The sequence below is a fragment of the Mustelus asterias genome, chromosome 14, assembly GCF_964213995.1.
Source record: "Mustelus asterias chromosome 14, sMusAst1.hap1.1, whole genome shotgun sequence".
Classification (NCBI taxonomy): domain Eukaryota; kingdom Metazoa; phylum Chordata; class Chondrichthyes; order Carcharhiniformes; family Triakidae; genus Mustelus; species Mustelus asterias.
The window spans coordinates 16,346,966-16,374,532 of record NC_135814.1 but is presented as its reverse complement, the minus strand read 5'-3'; the positions used below and the strand labels follow the sequence as shown (position 1 = coordinate 16,374,532).

At 45.6% G+C, this 27,567-nt stretch overlaps 2 protein-coding genes across 3 annotated transcripts in view; both read right to left on the bottom strand.

Annotated features, from left to right (window-relative positions):
• LOC144503516 (band 4.1-like protein 5) overlaps positions 1-13,704 on the bottom strand; it is a 36,093-nt gene extending 22,389 nt beyond the window's left edge. Inside the window, exons 1-5 of one of the 2 annotated variants that reach the window (XM_078227918.1) lie at positions 12,245-13,704; positions 9,546-9,649; positions 7,706-7,825; positions 5,659-5,726; positions 2,622-2,729 (exon numbers count right to left, since the gene is read on the bottom strand). In XM_078227918.1, coding sequence (XP_078084044.1) covers positions 2,622-2,729; positions 5,659-5,726; positions 7,706-7,825; positions 9,546-9,649; positions 12,245-12,335 — 491 coding nt within the window. In that variant the 5' untranslated portion in view covers positions 12,336-13,704. The remainder of the gene's footprint in view (positions 1-2,621; positions 2,730-5,658; positions 5,727-7,705; positions 7,826-9,545; positions 9,650-12,244) is intronic. The other variant, XM_078227919.1, reaches the window with a different exon arrangement.
• A 10,041-nt stretch (positions 13,705-23,745) lies between these two features.
• Positions 23,746-27,567, bottom strand: part of LOC144503513 (band 4.1-like protein 5) — a 114,933-nt gene continuing 111,111 nt past the window's right edge. The window contains exon 16 of the mRNA XM_078227914.1: positions 23,746-26,318. Within this exon, the coding sequence (XP_078084040.1) occupies positions 26,195-26,318 (124 nt within the window). The 3' untranslated portion in view covers positions 23,746-26,194. The remainder of the gene's footprint in view (positions 26,319-27,567) is intronic.

Sequence of the window (27,567 nt, the reverse complement as noted above, 5' to 3'; positions counted from 1 at the left end):
ATTCACCACCCTCTGTGTAAAAAACTTGCCTTGCACATCTCCTCTAAACTTCTCCCCATGGACCTTAAACCCATGTCCTCTAGTACTTGACTTTTCTACCCTAGAAAAGAGCATCTGACTATCCGCTCTGTCCATGCCACTCATAATCGTGTAGACTTCTATCAGGTCATCCCTCAACCTCCATCGTTCCAGTGAGAACAAACCAAGTTTCTCCAATCTCTCCTCATAGCTAATACCCTCCAGACCAGGCAACATCCTGGTAAACCTCTTCTGTTCCCTCTCCAAAGCATCCACATCCTGTAGAGATTCTATTTTATGATTCTACTTTTTTTTTAAGAAAACGTGAAAGAAAAGAGTCAGAGGGCCACCAATTAGTTTTTATCAACAACATAATATCTTAAACATAAAAGTTTGATTATAATACAATACTCCTTTACTTCCCCTTGGTTTCAAAGATAAAAACACTGAAACTAAATGGCCAATGCCCCTCAGCCTAAAGGAGGAGGCAGATTATTATCTGAATGGCTATAAATTGAGGGGAATGTACAATAAAGCCTGGGTGTCCTCATGCATCAGTCTCTGAAAGTAAGCGCGCAGGTACAGCAGGCAGTAAAAAAGGCAAATGCTATGTTGGCCTTCACAGCGAGAGGTTTCGAGTACAGGAACAAGGATGTCTTGATGCAATTATACAGGGCCTTGGTGAGGCCACACCTGGAATATTATGTGCCGTTTTGGTTATCGGTTATCGGAGTTATCGGAGGAAGGATGCTCTTGCTCTCGAGGGAGTGCGGGAAGGTTTACCAGGCTGATTCCGGGGATGGTGGGTATGAGGAGGAGATTGAGCCAGTTAGGATTATGTTCGCTGCAATTCAGAAAAATGAGGGGGGCAGTGGGGATCTCATAGAAACCTATCAAAATCTAACAGGCTTAGACAGGGTAGATGCAAGAAGGATGTTCCTGATGGTGGGTGTGTCCAGAACCAGGGGTCACAGTCTGAGGATACTGAGCATTGGGGGCAGGGGGTAAACTATTTAGGACTGAGATGAAAAGAAATTTCTTCAAAAAGAGGATGGTGAACTGACCAAAACCCCACACATACAAACACCTTTGTCTAGCATGAATCTAACCAGAGCTTTGCTCCTCTTACACAGAAGCGCTAAATTAACCCACAAGTCCATAGCCCATCTCTAATATTTAACATCACAAACATAGCTCATCTAAAACGACCTCTGACACTTGGCCATATCGGGTTCAAGCAGCCAAGGTTCACCACACTGATTTCTGGGATGGCTGAATTGTCGAATGGAGGACAGATTGGGTCGACTGGGCCTGATGTGCTCACTGGAATTTAGAAGCATGAGAGTGGACCTAACTGACACACACAATTCTGACAGGACTGGACAGACTGGATGCAGAGATGTTGGCTGGTGGTCGTTGGGGGGGGGGGGGGGTCTAGAACAAGGGGTCACCATTCCCAGGATAGTAATGGAGCAGGCTATTAAGAACTCTCTACCACAGAAGGCTGGGGAGGCCAAAAATCACTAAATATATTTAACTTGGAAATAGATATGTTTCCAAACTCTAAAGGCATCCACTGAGCCAATGCCTCCCCTGGAATATGGCGTTGAGATAGAGGATCAGCCAGGATCATGTTGAATGGCAGAGCAGGCTTGAAGGGCCAATTGGCCTACTCCTGCTCAAACCCTTTTAACCAATTGCCTAATAGGCTTTGCCCATTCTTTGTTATGTTAAATAAATTCTGACTCTTCCCCCCCCCTCCCCCGCCTCATCCTCCATCCCCAAATTTGCCCCCCACACCCAGCGGTACGACAGTTTTATCAGCCAGATAGACCACACCATCAGGTGAAAAGCAAATCACCTTCTCAAAAAGCATTCCAATTCAGGAGTACGACAAAGAGAGCAAGTCGGAAAACGTCCCCTCGGGTGTGGTGGACACAACCTGCGGTTAGCGAATCCTGGCAGCGGGGGTCATGCTCAGTCTGGAACTTCAACCTTAATCAAGTCTGGCTGTGATGGGAGAGAACGGTTATGGGGGGGGGGGGGGATGAACGGTTATGGGGGGGGTGAACGGTTATGGGGGGGGGGGGGGGTGAACGGTTATGGGGGGGGGTGGTGAACGGTTATGGGGGGGGGGTGAACGGTTATGGGGGGGGTGAACGGTTAGGGGGGGGTGAACGGTTATGGGGGGGGTGAACAGTTATTGGGGGGGGTGAACAGTTATTGGGGGGGGGTGAACAGTTATTGGGGGGGGTGAACAGTTATTGGGGGGGGGTGAACAGTTATTGGGGGGGGGTGAAGATTTATGGAGCTTAGGCAAGAAAGTGGAGTCAAGACCACAACCAGATGAGTGATGACCTTATCGAATGGCAGAGCAGGCTCGAAAGGGCCGATTGGCCTACTCCTGCTCCCAATTCCTGCATTGGGATTGTTGCTTTGATATCACAGCTCTCGCCTTTTTCAGTTAATTATTTTGTGATCGTATCTGATCCAGAATTTGTCCCATTTGTAAATCGGTGACTGGGTAGAATCGCTTGCCCCCATCACAGATGTTTTAACCTCAATTGCAATGAAGCGAGGGTTTTACCCCTGGAAGTACTTACAGGTTGAACGCAGTGCTGACTGGATTGGCTTTCACTGGGCCCCAGGAACCTTGTCGCTCTGGGATTTTGCTCGTCGCTAAAATGGTTTCCCCAGCTCCTGATCCCCTGCTGAAAATATGAACATGATCACAATGAGCTGCATTGTCACAATATCGACCGCTAGTGGCAGAAAGCAGGTTAACGGGCATCAGTGTCAACTGACAAGTGATATTGTCCCTCAGACCCAGGCAATTCTGCCTTTTTGGGGATGTCTGAACACTCCTTACTTGAGAAAGGATGTACTGGCACTGGAGGGGGTGCAGAGGAGATTCACTAGGTTGATTCTGGAGCTGAGAGGGTTGGCTTGTGAAGAGAGACCGAGTAGACTGGGACTATAGTCATTGGAATTCAGAAGAATGAGTGGAGATCTTATAGAAACATATAAGATTATGAAGGGAATAGATAAGATAGAAGAAGGGAAGTTGTTTCCACTGGCAGGTAAAACTAGAACTAGGGGGCTTAGCCTCAAAATAAGGGGGAACAGTTTTAGTACTGAGTTTCACCCAAAGGATTGTGAATCTGTGGGATTCCCTGCCCAGTGAAGCAGTTGAGGCTACCTCATTGAAAATTTTTAAGGTAAGGATAGATACATTTTTGAACAGTAAAGGAATTAAGGGTTATGGTGAGCGGGCGGGTAAGTGGAGCTGAGTCCATGAAAAGGTCAGCTATGATCTTATTGAATAGCGGAGCAGGCTTGAGAGGTCAGATGGCCTACTCCTGCTCCTAGTTCATATGTTCCACTGAGGTTCCATGGAAACCCTTCAGTACCTCATCCAGCTAGTCAAGAAAATGAGTCCTGACGGGTTATTGAACCCGGGGATGGTGGGTATGAGGTATTGAAGGCATCATTTTTGGGAGGTCGGGTTATTGAAGGCCGGGTTATTGAAGGCATCATTTTTGGGAGATTATACAGACACAGCTGTGGCAGCAGTTGTTGAGCAGAGACCAGGATCTCTGGACTCGAGTTGATTGTCCCTTCGCGAACCCAAAGTCACGGAGGAAAATTCCAGCTCCCCTCACTGACACCCAATCTGAGACCAACTAACTCGGGGAAACACTCTAGTCTTCCTGGTCCACACAGCTTCATTGATTGCGAACTAAACTAATCAAGGCGCTGGGAGATGGGTATACATTAAACCGTAACCATGTTTAAAAATTGTCACTTTTCAGTAACAGGTTAAACTGAAACCTTCCCAAATCTTCATAAAGACATTCTAATCAGAAACATTTAAACTAGTTACGGAACAAAGACACACAATTATACTTCAGCATTTTGTTGCATAGAATCGTGAAAGGAGACTGAGGCCCAAAACACACATCATATCTAACAAGAGGAGGGGGAGCACTGTGAAAGGAGGAACATGTGATGGGGGATTGGGGGATAGTAATTCTAATCTAGGCCACTCTCATGCACCATCTAGTGGCCAGGATAGGAACAACAGGGCAAGGAAACAACTTGCTTCTTGACCAGGATCTAACTCCCCTACTCCTCTTTGAAGTGGCGCCGTGGGATCTTGTACATTCGCCTGAGCAGTTTAACATCTCATTCGAAAGGCAGCACTTCCAAATGTGCAGCGCTCCCTGCGTACTGTATGGCGCAGTATAGGTGCACCATTAGAAGGAGAAAAGATATCGAAGATATCGATATAACTAGATCCCTGGCGCCCATCTGGCTAAGGGAACTATACAAGTGGGTCTGAGAGTCTTTGCCTGCATACGCAGGAAAATGTGTGTCAAATATGATGCAAGGGCAGGTTTTCATTTGAATGCTGCGAACTCCATTCGGTCAAATAACTTGCTAACAACCACCATCTAGGGTTGCAGACACCCAAGGAGTAGGAGCAGGAATTGGCTACTTGGCCCACTGGGCCCGCTCCATCATCCAATACAATCATGGCTGATCTTGGGCTTCACCTCCATTTTCCCAGTGGCTCCCCATATCGCTTAACTTCCCAAAGGACCACAGTGTACCCGAACAGGCACCAGAGTGTGGCGACTAGGGGATTTTCATAGTAACTTCATTGCAGTGTTACTGTAAGCCTACTTGTGACACTAATAAATGAATTTTAAACCTTAAATCTGCCTACCCCAGCCATAAATGCATTCAACAATGGAAAAACACAACCTCCTGGGGTAGAGAATTCCAAGGATTTCCAATCCTTTGAAGCAATTTCTCATCTCAGTCCGAAAGGATTGGGCCCTTATCCGGAGACTGTACTCCTGTGATTTAGGTTCCCCGCCCCATCGGTAGAAACAATCTCTGAGTGTCCACCCAATCATAGGACGATGCCCTCATCCCAGGGACCAATTTAATGAACCTTCCCTGTACCACTTCCAATGCAAGTAAATCCTTTCTTAAATGTGGAGACCAAAACTGCAACACAGTACTCCAGATGTGATCTCACCAAAATCCTGTACAATTGGAGCAATTCTTATACTCCAATCTCCCTGCAGTAAAGGTCAACGTCCCATTTAGATTAACGGCTTGCTACACCAGCATGCAAACTGTGTGTTCCTTGTCCAAAGAATAGCCCATGTGAGTGAGGGCAGCACAGTAGCAGAGTGGTTGGCACTGTTGCCTCACAGTGCCAGGGACCCGGGTTCGATTCCAGCCTCGGGTGCCTGTGTGGAGTTTGCACATTCTCCCCGTATCTGCGTGGGTTTCCTCCGGCTGCTCCGGTTTCCTCCCACAGTCCGAAAGACGTGCTGGTTAGGTGCATTGGCCATGGTAAATTCTCCCTCAGTGTACCCGAACAGAGTGTGGCAACCAGGGGATTTTCACAGTAAATTCACTGCAGTGTTAATGTAAGCCTACTCGTGACACTAATAAATAAATTTTAAAACATTATTGAGGGGTTGCCTGCTTCGGTGGAAATGTACCAGGGGGAGAATCAGCACTCTCAGGGGGAAAACATTGGACGAATAAAAAAAAAATCTTCAAAGAAATTACATTTGGCCCCAAAATGAAAATTCTATTGTGAAAAAGTCATGTCCTGACCTGCAGCTGAAGGCTGTGTCAAACAGGTTCAAGTTATTGTCATTCAGTCTGGTATCATCTCGCGCCACCTGGGAAGAAAGATGTAAAACTATTATCAAAGAATCTAAACAATAATACGCACCTTATTAACAGGGATAGAGTGTACAGCACACAAGCCCCTCTAGCCATATCTCACTGCCCCGCGGTTAAAAAGACACAAAGCCACAACTCTGCCTGGAATATCAGAGGTTCTTCTAAATTTTAGATTAAAATTTGAACAAATTATTTTATAGGAGGCTCTTTACAGCAGCACTTAATTCAAAAGTTCCCCATCAATCCAGGCTTATGTGACCTGCACAGAATTTTAACACATTATTTACCAGGATGCTATCGGGACTTGATGATTTGAATTATGAGGAGAGGCTGGATAGACTGGGATTTTTTTTCCCTGCAGCGTAGGAGGCTGAGGGGTGATCTTATAGAGGTCTATAAAATAATGAGGGGCACAGATCAGCTAGATATCTTTTCCCAAAGGTAGGGGAGTCTAAAACTAGAGGGCATAGATTTAAGGTGAGAGGGGAGAGATACGAAAGGGTCCAGACAGCCAATCTTTTCCACACAGAGGGAGGCGAGTGTCTGGAACAAGCTGCCAGCGGTAGTAGTAGAAGCAGGTACAATTTTGTCTTTTAAAAAGCATTTAGACAGTTACATGGATATAGAGGGATATGGGTCAAACGCGGGCAATTGGGACGAGCTTAGTGGTTAAAACAAAATGGGTGGCATTGACAAGTTGGGCTGAAGGGCCTGTTTCCATGCTGTAAACCTCTATGACATTAACAATTTGGATTCCTTCACACGCATTGCGAAGTGTCACTGATTGACTGGACTGTGTACAACACAGGGCGGACACTGCAAGCCACTTAAATCCAATTTATTAAGATTCCTGCTTTCAAGTCTTATAAATTCAACGGGTTCTGATTGAGATTTTCTCTGAAGTTACTTATCTAGGTGAACATTCGCAGCTCCGACAGATAGGAATCCAGTCACAAGCACAGGCATGACAGTTGTGCCCAGCGTAGAGTGGGCACTTGGACAAGCCTGGCCCCTAACCAGGTCACCAGCAGCACTGACAGGAAGAATTGTATTTCAGATATCGCCTTTTACAGCCTTCAGGTGTCTCAAACAGCCAGTCAAGTACTTCCTTTTTAATCACCGTTGTAATGTCGGAAACACGGCAGTCAATTTTCACACAGCAAGGTTCCAGAAGCAGCAACGTCACAATGACTGGATAATCCTTTGCTTGGTGATGCAAGTCGAGGAATAGGTATTGGCTTGGACAGCAAAAGGAACTCCCCTGCCCTCCTTCAAATATTGCCTTGGGGTCTTTAGTGTCCACCCTTGGGGACAGATGGGGCCTTTAACTTCACATCTCACTTGACAGATGGCACCTTTAACACTCTCCGAGTGTGGCACTGAAGGGTCAGCCTCCATTTTGTCCCCGAGAATGGGACCAGAACCCGCAACCTCTGACCCAGAAGTGAAAGCGCCATCATGGAGCCAAAGGTAACTCCTGGGCTGATTCACGTTTCCAGCTTCACCAACTGACAGCAAATCTCGGCTAAAGGCAGCCAGTCCATTATATTTAATCACGGTCTATCAAAACGCTCAGTTCGATTTTACACCAGGATCATGAGTGTTGATGATATCAGGTTAGGCAGCTTTAGAAACAAGGGCTGTGGATTTTCTGGCCCCACTGCGGCAGGTTCCCCCCGCAGCGAGCGTGGCGAGCCATTCAAGTGCCCGTTGACTTTGGAGGGACTGGATGACCCCGCTGCCGGAAAGGGCTGGAAAATTCCAGCCGAGGATTACAATTGCTGCACTATCGGCTTAAAAAGGCGAGATAAGTGCAGCTAGGAAAGGTTTGAAAATATAAGTGAACCTGTTGACTGGAGGGAAAAAGGTCTTAGATATTTCCAAACTTGTCCCTCTTAGGCATTTCTAAACTTGTCATAATGTCAACAGTCAGGTTACTTAGATTGTATAAAATGAACCCTCGTCAATGTTTTACCTTCACGCCAACCTCCGTCTGCACTTTCAAACTGTTACTTTTCATGTCCTCGGGAGGAATCGGGCACGTGACATTGGTTGTGTTCTTGAGGTCCTTGTCCATCAACTTAACAATTTCATCCTGACACAAAGACGACATTTTTAAATCAATCGGCCTTTTCAGAAACACACTCTCTCTGGACTCCAACGCCAAGAATATCATCAGCATTAGAGATGTTTTCTTTCATGAAGGCAATATTTAAAACGTTGCTGTGTGATGCCATAGTTTGAGCTATTCATTGACACAAACAGGAGAAAACTTCTTGGGATGTTAACATCCGGTGAAACTGGAGAATGGACTTCCTTCAAATATCATCAGGAATCAGTGTGTTTGAAGGAAGGTTTTGATGAAATGAGTGGAATGTAACCAATGATAGCGTAACTTGAACATATGGGAGGAATGGCATGATAGGGGCCACAATTTTAGAATAAGGGGTCAGCCATTTTGGACTGGCATTAGAGTGCATTGCTTCACAGAGATGGTTATAAATCTTTGGAATTCTCGACTTCAGGGCTGTGGATGCTCCATCATTGAGTCTATTCCAGAGAAAGACTAAAAAATCCTTTGGATTAAGGGATTGAAGGGAAGCTGGGGTCAAGGATCCTTCGAGAACACAGGGGCGGCCTGGTTGCATAGTGGTTAGCACTGCTGCCTCACAGCGCCAGGCTCCCAGGTTCAATTCTGGCCTTGGGTCACTGTCTGTGTGGAGTGCGCACATTCTCCCCGTGTCTGCCTGGATTTCCTCCAGGTGCTCAGGTTTCCTCCCACAGTCCAAAAATGTGTGGGTTAGGTTGATTGGCCAGGCTAAATTGACCCTAGTGTCGGGGGGACCAGCAGGGTAAATGTGTGGGGTTACGGGAATAGGGCCTGGGTAGGATTGTGGTCGGTACAGACACATGGGCTGAATGGCCTCCTTCTGTACTGTAGGGATTCGACGAATCCAAACCAGGACCTCCACCGCCTAAAAGGGCAAGGCCAGCAAATTAAAAAAAAAAAAAACTTTTCCAATTCAATCAAATCAAGTCCAATTCAGAGTCTCAACAAGTTGAGACATTTCCGATCCAGGCTGGCAAGACAGGGCAAGCGACCAAATTACCCTGTCCTGGGCCTGATCTACATGAGCCAAGCTGATTGGAGAAGGGGGAGGTTCCTCCTCCAAGGCTTGAGCTCATTTGCATCTTAGCCAAAAGGCCGAGATGCCGCTTTTAAAAATTGCTTCATATGAAACTTCAATGCAACCCAATGACCTCAACCAAGCACGGGAACACCACAACCTGCAAGCTCTCCTCCGAGTCACACAGCTTCCGGACTTGGAACAATTTAGTGTTCTTCCACCATCTCAAGGTCAAAATCCTGGAATGCCCCCACAGCACATGGACTGCTGTGGTTCATGAAGGCTGGATCACCACCACCTTCTCAAGAGCAGTTAGGGATGGGTGATAAATGCTGGCCTAGCCAGCGATACTCACATCCCAAAATAAAAAAAAAAGCTAAATCACCCATAGTCTTATCAAACAGCAGAGATAGCTTGAAGGGCCAAAGAGATTAGCCCCGACTCCTTATATTCTTACAGGTTGAAAGGCCTTTGCCCATTTGAGGCTTTGTGATGCCTCAACAGACAACAGAAGTAGAATTTGCATTCAATTTAGAACATTAACAATTCACTTTAACCTGGAATAGGAGTTGTGCCATCATCAGTACATGCGTACTGGCCAGCAGCTTCACTTGGTGAAGAGAGAGTATTGATTTGACACAGATATCTCAGTTGAAACCACGGTAAAGCCGCCAATCTCATTCCTACCTGGTGATTGACGCTCACACCGATATTGATGTTGGACCTGGTTCCAGGAACAGGGCTGTTCTCTATCTGGAGCTGCTTCAGCCTTGCCACTACTTCATCCAATGCTGGAACATGAAGAGGGGCAAAAGGGATCAGTAACAAGCAGTTAAACAAATGAGTTCCCATTGTTAACGCAATTCATACGTCGAGCCTCCCCCACCATCCCCAACCCATTCGGAGGAATCTCTAGCAACAAGCCGATGGGCCAACTTTTTCATTACTCGATTGGAAATTTGATTATTCTCAGGGAACAGTGTTGACTGCTGAGGCAAATACATCAAGCAATATAATTCACCCATTGTATTGACCTAAAACTAGGCCTTGCTTTGATGTAGTCTCCTTGCTCAACTCACCATGGAGAATTCACATTGCGGTGCAATATTTATACTACCTAGAATGGTCTAGTTTGGACCAGGGAGCGGCACGGGCTTGGAGGGCCGAAGGGCCTGTTCCTGTGCTGTATTGTTCTTTGTTGTTCTTTGTACCTGTTTGTGTATGTCGGTCTAGCTCCGGGTTCGATTCCGGCCTCGGGTGACTGTGTGGAGTTTCTGCAGTGTCTGCATGGGTTTCCTCTGGGTCCCACATTCCAACGTTATGGGCGGCACGGTGGCACAGTGGTTAGCACTGCTGCTTCACATCGCCAGGGACCCAGGTTCGATTCTGGCCTTGGGTGACTGTGTGGAGTTTCCATGTTCTCCCTGTGTCTGTGTGGGTTTCCTCCGGGTGCTCCGGTTTCCTCCCACACTCTAAAGATGGCGTGATATGTTGATTGGCCATGCTAAATTGACCCTAGTGTCAGGGGGATTAGGTTACAGGAAATAGGGCCTGAGTGGGATTGTGGTCGGTACAGACTTGATAGGCCGAATGGTCTCCTTCTGTACTATGGGGATTATAGAATGTGCAGGCTATGTGGATTGGCCATGCTAAATGTATGGGGTGACAGGGATAGGATGGGGGAGTACGCCTGGGTAAAAGAGAGTCAGTGCAGACTCAATGGGCCAAATGGCCTCCTTCTGCATTGTAGGGTTTCTATGATTCTAGGTAGGAAAGACTGACTCCAGAACACGGAGGACACCAGAGCGATGATGGCCAAGCAGCAAGTATCGAGACCAACGCGAAGACTTGCACTGACCCTCCAACACTGTTAATGTAGTAACAATATCCACAAAGTTTGACACTGAGCCACATAAGAAAATGTTAGGACAAGTGATTCAAAGCTTGGCCTCAAAGAGGTAATTATTAAAGAGTTACTTAAAGGAGGGAGGGAAGTAGTGAGGCAGAGAGGTTTAGGGAGGGAGTTTCGGGTGTCAGCAGCTGAAGATATGGCTGCTGATGGTGCAGTAATAAAAATCAGGGATGCTCAAAAAGCCAGATCTGAAGAGGCTCAGAGATCTTGGAGAATGACAGGGTCCGAGGAGGTTAAACAACGTTGAGAGAGGGCAAGGCCATGGAAAATCTAAACATGAAAATCAGTAACACCAATGTAAGGAATACGCCAATATGGACAATCAGGCAAAGTTCAATTAACTGGAATCTTCTGTTTAAATTAGCAAACCACTAAATGAAGGCCCAAGGCCCATAATGCAGGATGCCAAATACAGGAAGGAAGGTAAAATAAGTCAAGTAATGGCGATAACATTGGCATTTAAAGGTTTGCCGATACCTTACAGGGAGGTACAGAGTTCCAGGGTTTTGAGATCTGGAACCGATCTAATGTGATAGCGGGATAAGGAGTGTTGTGTGTATATAATTTGAGGTGCACTGTTTTATAAATAATAATTGCACTTAGACAGTTCTTCATCACTTCAAAACCATGGCCACACACCGAATTACTTCTGCAAGTTTCAAATGCAAGTCTTCGCGTTGGTCTAGATATTTGCTGGCCGGCCACCTTCAATCGCTCTGGCGTCCTCGGTGTTCTGGAATCAGCCTTTTTTACCGAGAATCATAGAAACCCTACAATGCAGAAGGAGGCCATTTGGCCCATTGAGTCTGCACCGACTCCCCGGCAGAGTATTTCACCCAGGCGTACTGGAAAGTGGACCGAGCTTGACAGAAGATTGTCAGAAACTATCCGTGGTGTATGAAGAGATCACTTAAGCTTTACACAAGTGCCCTTGGATAATAAATAATCTTTAAATAAATGTCACACCTTCAACTCTACTGGTACGGTGGGGTGGCATGGTGTCACAGTGGCAAGCACTGGTGCCTCACAGCGCCAGGGATCCAGGTTCGATTCCCAGCTTGGGTCACTGTCTGTGCGGAGTTTGCACGTTCTCCCCGTGTCTGATTGGGTTTCTTCCGGGTGCTCCAGTTTCCTCGCACAGTCCCGAAAGATGTGCTGGTTGGGTGCATTGGCCATGCTAAATTCTCCCTCAGTGTACCCGAACAGGCGCCGGAGTGTGGCGACCAGGCGATTTTCACAGTAACTTCATTGCAGTGTTATTGTAAGCCTACTTGTGACTAATAAATAAACTTTACTGGCACTGAAACACACTGCAACACAAAATTAATTCAGTGTGTGGCATTGTTTTGAAGTGAAGAAGAACTATACAAGTGCAATTATTATTTATAAAACTGTGCGCCTCAAATTATATACACACAACACTCCTTATCCCACGATCACATTAGCAAAGCGCTCGAAGCAACCTGCCTCTTACCAGCCGAATCTGGTTTCCCACATACACTCTCAGTTATTCCAGCAGAGGTCAACCTTTGAACCGAGTCTTCTGACATTCCTGCCGCTGTCATGGCAACCGGCACTCCTATGACATCATCCACACAAGTCTCCAGCAGTTCTTTGGTATCGAGCAAGTCTGCTATCTGCCCGCTGTGAAAATAAAATCAGCAAAACAGTTTTAAAATATTGCTTCAGTCCTCGAACGTTGGGGAAAGCTTTTGTCCCATTTTGGAACCAACACCCACATGCATGCAAGCCACAGAGGAAGATAGCGCCCCATTCACCCACACCATCAATTCTTCAGCCAGGCTAAGTCAAACTTCAATTGCTTTTGTTAACCCTTTGAGCGCTGAGCGAAACCTCCCAAGTGCACAAGTATTTTATTGCACAACCTTGGGGAAAGGCAGGCTTCCTCCTGACTTGTTCCCACGTCCAAAGAACTAGCCTTGCAACAAATTGAGTTGGTAATTTCAGGATGGAACGTCACCCACTTGAAACGTTAGCTCGATTTCTCCCCTCAGAGAGTTTTCAATGCTCATTTCAGATTTGCAGCATTCGCTGCGTTTCATTTTTTTGTGAATCTGTTGGGGCTACAATTAGTGGCAGAAGCACGGTCACAGTGCTCAAAGGGTTGGTAACCATTAAAGGGGTGCTGCACCCAAGAGATTGCCGTCAAGAGTTACTTTTGTGGGGTTAAGAGTCAAGAGAGCCTTGTTTGTTTGCGAGAGAAAAAAATTTGCAGTTTACAAGTTCACTTCCCGACACAAATCTGATCACGTTAGCAGATTGGCAGAGTGTCACTTCCCCACCAACCTTCACGAGGATTTCGCCTTTTTAAATATCGTCGCAAAAGTCATTTTGCCAATTTGGTCGCACCCCAATCATTGACGCTCCCAACGTACTGTCGGTAAGGGTGGCAGCAACAGTCAGTCAAATCATCATGGCCAACAATTTGTACTTTCAAAGAACAACCGCACAGAATCTCAGAATGCAAGCACTGGCATAAAATGCCCGGAATTCCATCCAACAGTAACATTTCACTTTGAATCACAAATAACCGCTGGGTCCCGTCAACTGATTGCTCAATTCAGCCGCGAAAATCAGGTGATTGAAGCTATTAGCACAAGTCCAAAGCAGCCACAGGTAGAGGCAGTCACTAATTAGTGTAATACAATTGCCTTGGACTTTATTAGTCACACCACAGGCAGAGTGTGATGGCAGCAAACATTCAATGATAAAGCATACCTTCATCCCAGGCAATGGTCATGTCAAGAGCCATTTGTGTGACCACCAAGTACTCAACACCTTGGATCTATTCCTAAGCAGTTATGAAAGCAACCTTACCTGTTTCAGTTACAACAGACGGACGACCAGATTTTCAACAACCTTTCAAACATTTCTGAAAGCGAGACATTAGAACTCCCGTCTTTCTTCAAGGCGGTACAAAGCAATAACCCATCGGCACAATGCTAGATTGGTAACGTGCAAATGGGAAGGGCGTTCAGATTTTAGGTGAAGCATTGGAGGAAGGGTATGAAATAAAATCAATGGAAACGCAGCACCCTCAATCTCAATACCACATGGAGTCAGAGGTCAACAAACTGAGAGCTTCCAGACCCATCTGTGTTTGCTGGTCTTAGTTGGGTAGGATTGGTGGCACACAACCGACATCTCAAGGATTGGTTGGGGGGTGATAGTGTGGAGTAACCTGGCAACCGATTGGTCTTAATTCCAACAACATGGTTGAACAAACTGTGCTGACAGTCAGTAGCCAGGCTCACGCACACCTCTTTGACAAAGATACCTAGAGGACTGTGGGTGGGGTAGGGCTTTGCAACCACCAGTCTGCCTTCTCGGAATTGAGTGAAAGAAAAGATCCCTTCGATTGGTTTTGCTAATCCATTGCAACCAAATACTGCATATATTTAAAGTTAAAGTTTGTGTCACAAGTAGGCTTACATTAACACTGCAATGAAGTTACTGTGAAAATCCCCTAGTCGCCACACTCCGTCGCCTGTTCGGGTACACTGAGGGAGAATTTAGCATGGCCAATGCACCTAACCAGCATGTCTTTCGGACTGTGGGAGGAAACCGGAGCACCTGGAGGAAACCCAATCAGACACGGGGAGAATGTGCAGACTCTGCGCAGACAGTCACCCAAGCTGTGAATCAACCCTGGGTCCTTGGAGCTGTGAGGCAGCAGTGTTAACCACCATGCCACGGTATATATTTGAAGCACCAACTTTATTGCTACCAGATTTTCAGCAATCGGTCAGATTTTCTAGCCAAACGTCAGACTTCCAGTGTTTGTTATTCAACTGCAAGCCTCAAAAACAGGCTTAAACTAACTTCTACACTGTAAAATAATAACATTGCTTCAAGTAAGTATCAAGATTGACATAATCCAGTTTCATGAATATCTAGTTTTATAATTCACACGTTTCAGAAAATAACTTTTAGATGGGGTGTTGCATTTTTTTCAAAAATGTAGATCAGAAACTGGTAAACACAATACTGCTGTAAATGCAAATCAAACAAGTCAGGTTTAATTACAGTTCAAAGGTGAGTTGTGGTTAGACAATAAGGTCAGAGTTGATGGGGAGAAACTTAACACTGGACGCCCCATCATTGAACTTTTGGAAGAGTTCTGGTGACAACAATTATTCCAGTAAGGGGTTTAAATTATTCACACAGAAAATGCTGGAAAATCTCAGCAGGTCAGACAGCATCCGCGGAGAGAGAATAGAGTCAACGTTTCGCGTCTGGATTACCCTTCGCCAGAGCTCTGACAAAGGATCATCCAGACTCGAAACCTTGGTTCTATTTTCTCTCCACAAATGCTGTCAGACCCGCTGAGATTTTCCAGCATTTTCTGTTTTTGTTTCAGATTCCAATATCTGCAGTATTTTGCTTCTATTTAAATTATTCATGCAGTTTCCAATGAAAATAGAAGCTGAAAGCAGCTTTGTAAACCAGGGGATTTCTTTGTGGACCTAAGGATGTCCGAAGGCACTTCTATCCAGTAGAGAAAGAAATTATTAATGTGGGTCACAGAATCAAAGGGTTGTTTTGGAGGTAAATAAAGTTTAAATTTCTGCTCTAAGCACCCCATTACCATGGAGATACGATGTGGGGATTAGAACAGTTTTGTTTTTGCTGAGTTGGATGTTCCCCTCAGAAAGTTTTCACTTTGCAGCCACAGTCAGCTTGGAACTGAGAGGGAAAACATCTGCCAGCAGCGATGAAACTAGGAGCAGAGAGCACTGTTAGGAACCAGGGATATTCTGAATGTTCAAAACCCACAGCTCGAAAGCAGTAAAGTCCACACCTGGTCACAGGGCTCCACCTTTTTGAGATCTGAAAGGAAAGCTGGAGGGTCACGTGGCCACAAGTTAATGGAAGGATCCTCATAAAAGCTTGGACCTGACAGAATAGCTGGAGTGCTGAGAAGAATTAAAGAGAATTCCAGAGAACTGTAGCATACCTTTGGTTTGGACCCAGGAGAAGTAAGGTTTACTTATTAATCACAAGTAGGCTTACATTCACACTGCAATGAAGTTACTATGAATGAACTTTCAAGATACGTGTAAAATACAAGGGAATTCTTAGGTGGTTTGGGGGTTGTAGGGCAAGAGGGAGAGTAAAAAGTAGAACTGAATTTATCATAGAATCTCTACAGTGCAAAAGGAGGCCATTCGGCCAATGAGTCTACACCTGCTCTCCAAAAGAGCATCTTACTCCAGCACCTCCTCTCTCTTCCCCCCCCGCCCCCCCCCCCCATAACCCCAAATTTACCATGGCCAATTCGCCTAACCTGCACATCTTTGGACTGCGAGAGGAAACCAGAGCACCCGGAGGAAACCCACGTAAGACACGGGGAGAATGTGCAAACTCCACACAGACAATTACCCAAGGCTGAAATCAAACCAGGGTCCCTGACATTGTGAGGCTGCAGTGCTAATCACTGTGCCACCTATAACATAAATTTATGGCATAAATCTTTAAAAACTAAGTTAGTGATGCTTGGTTTGCTCAATTTATTTTCACATACCCGACAGTTCTTTGGTTTAGAAATGTGGAATTTAATGGCCTAGTTATGTCAATTAATCGCTGGGTGTTCAAACTTCTCTTTAAACGTTAACAGTCTCGAATGGGATTGTAACCAGGAACCCCAAGCCCCATTGTCAAGTGTCTGAATGAATTCTAACCCCAGGCAAGAATGGCTTGGGACATTTTACCAAGTTAAATACACAATATCCCTGAAAGTTTTAAGTGTGGTGTAAAACAGCAATGTTCCATATTAAGGAGGGCTGATCACTATTTGGCTTGGACCCAGGAGAACTATTCAATACGCGGCCCAAAATATATTGGTTATGAAAATGCTACACAATACAACTCACTGGGCGATTTGCGGAGGAAAATAACCTTCAATCAAGTAGGAAAAGAAGCAAATTGGGCCTTAAGTGCACATGCTTCCTTTCCCTTCAATTTTATCCTTCACTTGCGAATCCTTGCTGCAGGAATTCTGAGTGAAAACATCAGTAACTAGCCACTCAAAAGTAAAGTGTGGCTGGGAGCTTTCCAGCCATATCTCAGCCCTTTGGCAGGCAACTTAACCCAATTTCCATTCATTGTTAAAATAGCTTTTGTGATCACGATTTCTGCTCTCAAACGCTGATATGATTGAAGGAACATGAATAAAGCCTTTAATACTTTTGAGATTGCTACCAAATTAGTACCAGAAGGCTTGGACCGCATCTTCAGATTAATAATATCATGATATAACCACATTTTAATCAAAATATCATTTCCAACTATGCTTTTCAGCTATCAATAGAAGCAGAGCTATGGGGCTTGTTCAAGATATTTGTTCAGGATGGATGCTCCCGACTAGAAAGGTTTTACATTGACCCCGGAGAGAGTCGAAACTGGTTCACATCTCAGTTGGGGTCCGCCCAGAACCGGCTGAAGCAGACAGCAATAGAGTGGAGGAAGACTGAGCAAAAACGTCACAGAAGAAATACTTTCTCGAGAAACCAGAAAGATGACAGGAACATAACAGCTCCGACAGGCGGATTTGCCATGCCAACTTGCCCCTTAGTGACTAAAGATCTGCAGGTTAGGTGGATTGGCTGTGGTAAATGCACAGGTTACGGGAATAGGGTGGGAGGGAGTTAAGATGCTCTTTGAGAGAGTCAGTGCCGACTCATTGGACGTTATGGCCTTCTTCTGCACTGCAGCGATTCTATGGTTCTATGGTAGGTACACCCACAGTGCTGTTAGAGAGAGTTCCAGGATTTTGACCCAGCGACGGTGAAGGAACAGAGATATATTTCCAAGTCAGGATGGTGAGCGACTTGGAGAGGAACTTGCAGGTGGTGGTGTTACCATACATCTGTTGACCTTATTGGTGGTTCCCAAGTTGTGTAGATAGGGATTAGGGGTTACAGGGATTGGATGGTTTTGGTGGGTGGAGGGTGGGGGGGATGCAGGGAGAGGGTGGGAATGAAGGTGTGGACCTGGGTAAGATGCTGAGTCGGTGCAGAGCCGATGGGCCAAATGGCCTCCTTCTGCACTGTAGGAATTCAATGATTCTAAATTGCACTGTGGATCATTCATTATTGAAACATGGGGTGTACATTTGCAAACCTTTCTGCTCACCAGACCCTTGGGGGTCCAGAGGTGAGAAACTAGGAACCTATCAGCGGAGCAGTGTGGCGATGAATCTCTCTACAAGGCAAGGTCAGCCACATAGCTCATTGGGTAGATGCTTTTGCACCAGTCTCAGAGTGGAGATGCATTTAATCACCAATCATCACTGCCCAGGTCCACACGGATATTTATAAAGTCCAACAGTGGCTGGAATGGCACAACACTCAGCAGAAAGATGAGTAGAAACGCGGAAGAAGAGGCAGAATTATTTTTAACTCTTCCAGCCGGGCACGGGGGAAGAAATAAAAAAAAAAGGATGTTCATGTGTTTTATCTCTCCTCACACAAATATCTGTTCAAGCCATTAATTCTTTAAATAAAGTTTGACAAAACAGAAATGAAACCCGAGCTGCAATGCTGAAAGTCTGAAATCCTAACTGCAAGACACCAGGCAAATTACTTCGAAATGCAATGTTGATATTGTGAGATTGCAGCAGTGGGACTTGTTCAGGCTTCTCTACAGGCGCATGACTGAACTGATTAATATGAATGGACTGCAACTTCCTAGAGCTTGTTTTTTTTAAAAAAAGCAGTTCCATGACCCTAATACATATTTTAAGAAAACTGTTGTATTTACAGTCAGAATGTTCTCTGAAAATGACTAGATCAAAACATCCTGCGATGGATATTCACGTCTGGTTTCTGTCAGGCCAAGGGAGTGGGATGCGTACACAAGGTTCTCTCACCTCCTGGTACAGCAAAGGACTGGGGCCATTGGTGTGTGTGTGTGTGTGTGTGTGTGTGTGTGCGTGCGTGCGTGCGTGTGTGCGCGTGTGTGTGCGTGTGTGTGAGAGTGGGTCGAAAAAACGTGTTCAATTACAGATGCAATAACTCAAAAGGCACACAAACAAATGAGGCGCCTATTTTTGGTACACACAACACTGAAACTGCTAACAATATAGTCACGTTATCAAAGTCTGTTCATTCCCTGCTAAAGTGGTTTGATCTTTGTTGACTCTACAGGAAGTGTCAGGCCTCAGTCACCTTTTTAAGTTTATTTATTGTCACAAGTAGGCTTACATTAACACTGCAATGAAGTTACCGTGAAAGTCCCCTAGTTGCCACAGTCCGGCGCCTGTTTGGGTACACGGAGGGAGAATTTAGCATGGCCAATGCACCTAACCAGCACGTCTGTGGGAGGAAACCCACGCAGACATGGGGAGAACGTGCAGACTCTGCATAGACAGTGACTCAAGCCGGGTATCGAACACTGGTCCCTGACGCTGTGAGGCAGCAATGTTTTAACCACTATGCCACCGTGCCGCCCTTGCTCAAGTTACCATTCTGTGTCATCTTGGACAGAGTGCATCAAAGGGAATTCAAGTGTGCGGGGAGGCGGTGGGGGCAAAAGGGGATGCTATTACTAGGAAATCCAATCCTGTTCTCATTCCAAGCCCTTGTTGTAATTCCACACTTTGTAACAATGTCTACCATTCAAAAGTACTTCATTGGCTGTGACAATGATCCTTGGGACGTTCTGAGGTCATGAAAGGCACTATATAAATGTAAATCTTTCATCTTTTCATACAAGACTTCACAACACCGGCTGGCAATTGCTGATGGATTCCTGATTTTCGATTGGTAGGATACAGAAAAAGCAACGATTGAAGCAAGTTCAATCATAACATTTAAAAGATAAATCCTTGAAGGAAAGCAATGGATACAAAAAAACCACAGGGAAAGGGAATGACAGGAAATCTCTCTGATATCGAAGGGCAGAGTTGAGGGGGAATTAACATGGTGGTGGGGACAGGGGAAGAGTGGGGGTGAGGGAGAGAAGAGCAAATTGCTTGTTAAAACTGCAGAGGGGCATCGAACGGAGCCTAACAGAGCCCACATAACTAAATTTATATGTGACATGTGCATGTCAAAGGGTTCTTTAAACATGTTTTGTTAATCCTGAGCATCACGCTTTTCCATTTCTCAAATAAGTCTCATGTATGATACAATCGACATCTCTACCCATGCTCGAGAGATGCCGATTTTTATTAAAAAAATTAAATGAATCAATTCATTAAGAGCACGTTATTCCTTAACGACGCACACCATTATGTAGCAGTCTCTGCCATAGCACAGTTGGTAGCACACACGCCTCCGAGTTAGAAGGCTGTGAACGGGACAGAATCATGGGATGCTTACAATACAGAAGGTGGCCATTCAACTCAGTGAATCCATACTGGCCCTCTCGTGTAAGAGCAATTGCACCATTCCCGCTCTCCTACCCTTTTCCCACAGCCCTTAGACGCATATCCGATTTCACTTTGAAAGCCATGATCAAATATTCCTTGACCATTCTCTCAGGCAGCACGCTCCAGATACTAAACAATCTCTACGGGCAAAGGTTTCTCCTCGCATTGCCTTTAATTCTTTTGTCATTCAGCTTAAATTGGTGTCCGCTGGTTCTCATCCCTTCCCTCATATGGGACATTTCTCCCCACCCACTCTGTCAACAATCCTCGTGATTTTGAACATCATTGATCAAATCTCCTCTCAACCTTCTCTTTGGCAAGAACAGCCCCAGTGCCATAGTACTCAAGCTCTTTGTCCCTGGAGCCATTCTGAGAGAAACAAGTTTTAATGAGGAGCTGAAGGAATTAGCATTATTAGAGAAATGGTTTTGGGGAAATTGATGGGACTGAAGGAGGATAAACCTCCAGCTCCTGGTAATCTTCATCCCAGAGTACTTAAGGAAGTGGCCCTGGAAGTAGTAGATCCGTTGGTGGTTATTTTGCAAAATTCTTTGGACTCTGGAATAGTTCCTGCAGATTGGAGGGTAGCTAATGTAAGCCCACTATTCACAAAGGGAGATAGAGAGAAAACAGGGAACTATAGACCAGTGAGCCTTATGTCGGTACTGGGGAAGTTGCTGGAGTCCATTATCAAGGATTTCGTACCCTCAGCATTTGGAAGGCAATGGTATAATCAGGCAAAGTCAGCATGGATTTATAAAGGGGAAATCATGCTTGACGAATCTATTGGAAATCTTTGAGGATGTAACTAGTAGAGTTGACCGAGGATAACCAGTGGATGTGGTTTATTTAGACTTTCAAAAGGCTTTCGACGAGGTCTCACATAACAGACTACTATTATGTAAAGTTAAAGCGCATGTGATTGTAAGTCATGTCTCGAGGTGAATAGAAAGATGGTTAGCAGATCGGAAGCAAAAATTTGGCATAAACAGGTCTTTATCTGATTGGCATTCAGCGACTAGTGGGGTTCCTCTGTGCTAGGACCCCAACTGTTCACATTATATATTAATGATTTGGAAGAGGGAACTGAATGTGTTATCTCCAAATTTGCAGATGATACAAAGTTGGGTGGGAGGATCAGCTGTGAGGAGGATGCAGAGATGCTTCAGCATGATTTGGACAGGCTGAGTGTGTGGGCACATGCATGGCAGATGCAGAATAATGTGGATAAAGGTGAGGCTATCCACTTTGGTAGCAATAATAGGAAGACAAGATTATTACTTGAACGGGTGTAAATTGAGAGAGGTGGATACTCAATGAGACCTTGGTGTCCTCGTGCATCAGTCGCTGAAAGTAAGCACGCAGGTACAGCAGGAAGTAAAGGAGGCAAATGGTATGTTGGTCTTCATAGCAACAGGATTTGAATATAGGGATAGTTAAAGTTTATTAGTCACAAGTAAGGCTTACATTAACGCTGCAATGAAGTTACTGTGAAATTCCCCGAGTCGCCGCACTCCGGCATCTGTTCGAGTCAATGCACCTAACCAGCACATCTTTCAGAATGTGGGAGGAAACCGGAGCACCCAGAGGAAACCCACGCAGACACGGGGAGAACATGCAAACTCCACAGATAGTGACCCAAACTGGGAATCGAATCCGGCTCCCTAGCGCTGTGAAGCAGCAGTGCTATGCACTGTGCTACCGATAGGGATGTTTTGCTGCAATTGTTTAGGGCATTGATAAGGCCACACCTGGAGTATTGTGTGCAGTTTTGGTGTCCTTATCTGAGGAAGGATGTCCTTGCTATGGAGGGAGTGCACCGAAGCTTTACCAGGCTGATTCCTGGGATGGCAGGTCTGTCATATGAGGCAACACTAAGTCGTTAGGATCAAATTCACTGGAGTTTAGAAGAGTGAAATTTCTTCACCCAGAGAGTGGTAAATGTATGGAATTCACTCCCACAGAATGCAGTTGAGGCCAAAACTTTGCTTGATTTCAAGGTGAAATTAGATATAGCTCTTGAAGCTAAAGGGATCAAGGGATGTTGGGGGAAAGGAGGGGGGGGAGAGGATCAGGATATTGAATTCAATGATCAGCCATGATTAAAATGAATGTTGAAGCAGGCTCAAAGGGCCGAATGGCCTACTACTGCTTCTATTTTCAATGTTTCTATGTTTTAATCTTGCCCCTTGCACTTCTGTCCCTTCTCGAAAGTTTTTACATCCTCGAGAAGAACAAAATCCTCCCAAGTTTATTTTGAAACAGTGGTTTGTCCCACTCCAGAAACTTGAGCACAAAGATCTAGGAACACGCTCCAGGTACTGAGGGAGTGGGGCACTGTCACACACCATCTTTGGGATGGGATGCTGTTTTTAGGTCAATGCTATGCCCAAATTGGCTGCTTTGTTTCCTACATTATAACATTGACTACATTTCATTAGCTGGTGGGATAGTAATGAGCCACAGCCTGAGAAGGACCATAGGCATCCTTCGCCTCTGGAAGGGAATCACTCATCAAGCGAGAGACAAGGTAAGGAGACAGGCCTCCATGAAGTACCATGGTGACTATGGGTAATGAAGCCATGCTATTGGCATTATTCTGCATCACACTTCAGTTTGAGGCACATCAGTATATCCAGAGGTTGTAAAAGGCAATATATAAATACAGCTCTAGGATGCAGCACTAAAGCTGTGGCCTGATAAGTCAGGTAGACAAGTCAGTTCAACCTCTGGCCTCTATTCAACTTATTATATAGAATGTGGAACTGTTTAGATCTTTACAACTTATAATGGAGCCAACAATCCAGAGAATTCCAAAAGACTCACACCTGTAAAAATGGACGCGATCTTTACCGGCCGTTCATGCCACGCTCCCGCTGCAGCGACGATGGAGAATTTGGTGCCCAGCCAAATCGCCATTCACTGCAGCGGGATGGGAAAATCCTGCCGGCTTGAACAGCCATAACCTTCCGGCCAATGTTTTTCATAACCTCACAATGTCCCAAAGTGCTTTACAGCCAGTGACGTACTTTGCAAAGACTCAGGAATAAAGTTAGATACCTCACTGCTAGAAACTGAGCGGCGCGGTGGCACAGTGGTTAGCACTACTGCCTCACAGCGCCAGGGACCCAGGTTCAATTCCCGGCTTGGGTCACCGTCTGCGTGGAGTTTGCACGTTCTCCCCGTGTCTGCATGGGTTTCCTCCGGGTGCTCCGGCTTCCTCCCACAGTTCAAAGATGTGTGGGTTAGGTTGATAGGCCATGCTAAATCGACCCTAGTTTTGGAGGGATTAGCAGGGTAATTATGTGGGGCTACGGGGAGAGGGTGGGATTGTTGGTGCAGGCTCAGTGGGCCGAATGGCCTCCTTCTGCACTGTAGGGTTCTATGATTCGATTCTATGAAACTCATTTGAAATATCAGGGGTGACAAGCTAAGAATTAAAATTGGGGAATGAACATCGGACTGTTTCCATCCTTAAAACAAACGTGTTGGTGAAATGAGGAAAGGGTAAGTCGGACATTAGTATCGAGATACATGCAAATTGCTGGTAAACAGTTGACCCAAAAAATAAGCTAAAGCTTGCATTTCCCATCCTTCAAAGATAAAAATGTACAGAACAGTAACAGAATGTGGTTGTAAAATGCACTTTATAGAAGAATCTACCCAACACTGACAATGGTTCAATATTAGAAACAGAATTACAGCCAAAAATGTATTGGTTACAATTCTAAAACGTTGAAAAACACAGATAAGAACAAAAACGGAATCAACAACCACATTTGGTCTGTTAATATTAGGCACAGTTGTGATACTGATGAATAAAGTACATTTATATATATGTGCATCACCCACCTCCTGTATAATTACACCATGTTAGCTTTTCTATCCATCTCCCCCTCTCTTCAAGCCCCTTAATTCCCTTGACAAAAATAAAAGCACCAGTACAGACAATATTCTATCGCTGAACGACGAACTTCCGGTCAAAATTAACAGGGAGGTGAGGAGCAGTAGGTTTCTCTTTTGGAGCACCCAGTTCCGTGTAGGCACTCACTGCTACACACCAGATGCAGCCTCAACACCCCTTAGAAATCAACTGGACAAAGGCTCCAATGGGGAGAAAGGGAAATAGCAACCAACAATATTCCTGTTCTTAAAGTTTTTAAAGTTAAGGTTTAGTTATTAGTGTCACAAGTAGGCTTACATCAACACCGTAATGAAGTTACTGTGAAAATCCCCGGCACCTGTTTGGGTATCCTGAGGGAGAATTTAGCATGGCCAAATGTACCTAACCAGCACGTCTTTCAGATTATGGGAGGAAACCAGAGCACCCGGAGGAAACCCACACAGACACGGGGAGAACGTGCAAACTCCACGTAGACAGTGACCCAAGCCGGAATCGAACCCGGATCCCTGGCGCTGTGAGGGAGCAGTGCCAAACACTGTTCCGCCCTCTCTTCCTTACTGATTAAAAAAACAGGAAATTGTCATTTCAGCCCTTTGCTTGTTCAGATCAGTGTCAGAAAAGCAATTCTGCTCAAAAAAAAAAGTCCAAGACATTTGTTTCCTCCCACAGTCCAAAGATGTGCGGGTCAGGTTGATTGGCCATGCTCAATCAACCCTAGTTTCAGGGGGATTAGCAGGGTAAATGTGTGGGGTTATGGGAATAGGGCCTGGATGGGATTGTGGTCGGTACAGACTCAATGGGCTGAATGGCCTCCTTCTGCACTGCAGGGATTCTATGAGTCGAAGGTGCTGCTGAGCTATCTTCTTGAACCGCTGCGGTCCCCAAGGTGTAGGTGCATCCAGCATGCTGTTAGGGAGGGAGTTCCAGAATTTTGACCCAGCGACAGTGAAGGAACAGTGATGCATTTCCAAGTCAGGATGCTGAATGACTTGGAGGGGAACCGTCAGGTGGTGGTCTTCTCATGTGTCTGCTGCCCTTGTCCTTCTAGATGGTGGCGGTCGTGGGTTTGGAAGGTGCTGCTAAGGAACATGGAGAGTTCCTGCAGCACATGCTGTCGATGGCACACACCACAGCTACAGTGTGTCAGTAGTGGAGGGAAGGGATGCCAATCAAGTGAGCTGCTTTGTCCTAGATGGTGTCAATTGAACTTGGTGCCTCGACATGGGATGGGAGCGAATGAGAATAAAATAAGAGGCACAGGGGCTAACCCAATAGTGAACCATCACAGAATAATTCACTCTTTTTAAAGGGACATCACCCCAACATGGAACCATTGCAGATTTTATTACTCTCCTGCTCAACAAGCAGAGATAGTACGCGTTCAATTAGTCCCACACCCCCTCAAATCAAGAATCCAGATTCAGGCATGAACAGTTAATGTTTATTTTTTTAAAACCCAATCACTCTGTCTTCAAAAATCCAAGGACACTGCTGCTGGGGGTCTAGATATGTGTGCACGTGTGGCAAAATAAGAAAGGGTACATTGAGTGTCTTTAAGACAGAGATAGATAGGTTCTTGATCAATAAGGGGATCAAGGGTTACGGGGAGAAGGCAGGAGAATGGGGATGAGGATCGAATGGTGCAGCAGACTAGATGGGCTGAATGGCCTAATTCTGCTCCTATCTCTTATGGTCCATGGAAGATATGTGGTCACTCGACATCATTCACTGTGGAGGGAAGTTATACTCAAAACAAGTCGCGGCTTTGGGGAGGGAAGGGAACAGGATTAACAGGCCAAAAAAACCATTCAATTCTAACCAGGACACTTAATTCCCGCTCACCTGGTCTGAACGCAAACTGACGAGAAAAAATGCACGCAATATTACTTTACCTAGGAGCACATTACCGAGAGATTTCAATGAACGTCCCTCTTCTCATTCCCCACACCAACCAACACCACCCCCCCGCCCTTCAACCATTCAAGGCATTTGGTATATCGTCACTGAGTGGGCAGTAGCACCTCTTGGCCAGTTTGCAAGTCTTTGCGTACTTATCACGGTGGAGAGACAGCCGGAAGCATCTTGTCCTGGAGCTGGAATTACAAAGGCTTGGCATTGTTTTTTTTTTACTGTGCTGCTGCATTCTTCACATTATGCTCATGCACAAATTCAGTGTAGTTCCTGTCCGTCGCAGTGGCCAGAGCTGGAGAGTTCCACGGACGTCCATGGGTGTCATCAGCACGGGGCAGCCTGGACCGTAGGGGTAGAGTTAGCGGTTAGCGACAGGCAGACAGGGATGGAAATGGAAACAATGAGACTGCAAGGAAGAGAAAGGGTGGCAAAGAGAGTGCACGGCCGCAGTGACAGAAAAAGCTTTAAAGCATTGAGGTCTCCTGCCACAGCTTCACACACCATTACTGCAGCATTCTTCTGCACTTTGAACTTTCTCAACGCAAATGTCATGCAGGAAGCACGCACATTCTGCAAACTTTGAATGGTAAGCATCGGAGAATAAAAATTGTCCTCAGCAACTACCTTTAAAGAACTGTTATATTCATTCTGGAATTCCTAAATCTTAGTTGCCTCTCCATTCTCCTTTAGAAGCCTCCTCTTAGACCTTCTTTCATTGACCATGTTGCTGGTCACCTTGCCCAATGTCGTCCCAGCTTTCTGTCTCTGCTTACAACTCAGTGGAATGTCTTGGGGTTTACTAGAATCATAGAATCCTACAGTGCAGAAGGAGGCCATTCGGCCCATCGGGTTTGCACTGACCACAATCCCACCCAGGCCCTACCCCCATAACCTCATGCATTTACCTTAGCTAGTCCCCCGACACTAGGGGGCAATTTAGAAATCCACCTAACCCGCACATCTTTCAGACTGTGGGAGGAAACCAGAGCACCCAGAGGAAACCCACGCAGACACGGGGAGAACGTGCAAACTCCACACAGACAGTGACCCAAGCCGGAAATCGAACCCGGGTCCCTGGCGCTATACCATATTCAAGGTGCTATATAAATGCAAGCTGTTGTTGTTATGACACGTCTACCGCTTTTAGTTTACCTACAGTATCGTTTAGCTGAATGCCAACAGTCGCAGCCACTGCTTTAAATTTTCCAACTCAGCCCTTGCCTGCCACCACAAATCATTCGGACGGCTTGACAATTTCACGCTTCAGCCACTAGGTGGAAGTGCCTGAGTGTCCTATCTTGGACGGATGACTGCAGGGGCCGGGGTGAGGGGCGGGTGGGGGGGATGGACAGTGTTGTGTAGGATGCAGAGAAATGTACGGAGAGAGAACATACTTTAATTGCACCCATCCTGGCTGCTGACATCGTTGGTGCTTCTGGTCAAGTGACAGAAAGCCCCTCATTTCAAATAGAAAGTAAACGCAGACAAGGTATTCACTTGACCCAATCTGATTATTTGCCTGGACTAACGTGCCCGGAGGTTCAAAGAAAAATTGTGTCATGCAGAGAGAATTTGACTCAATGAGTGC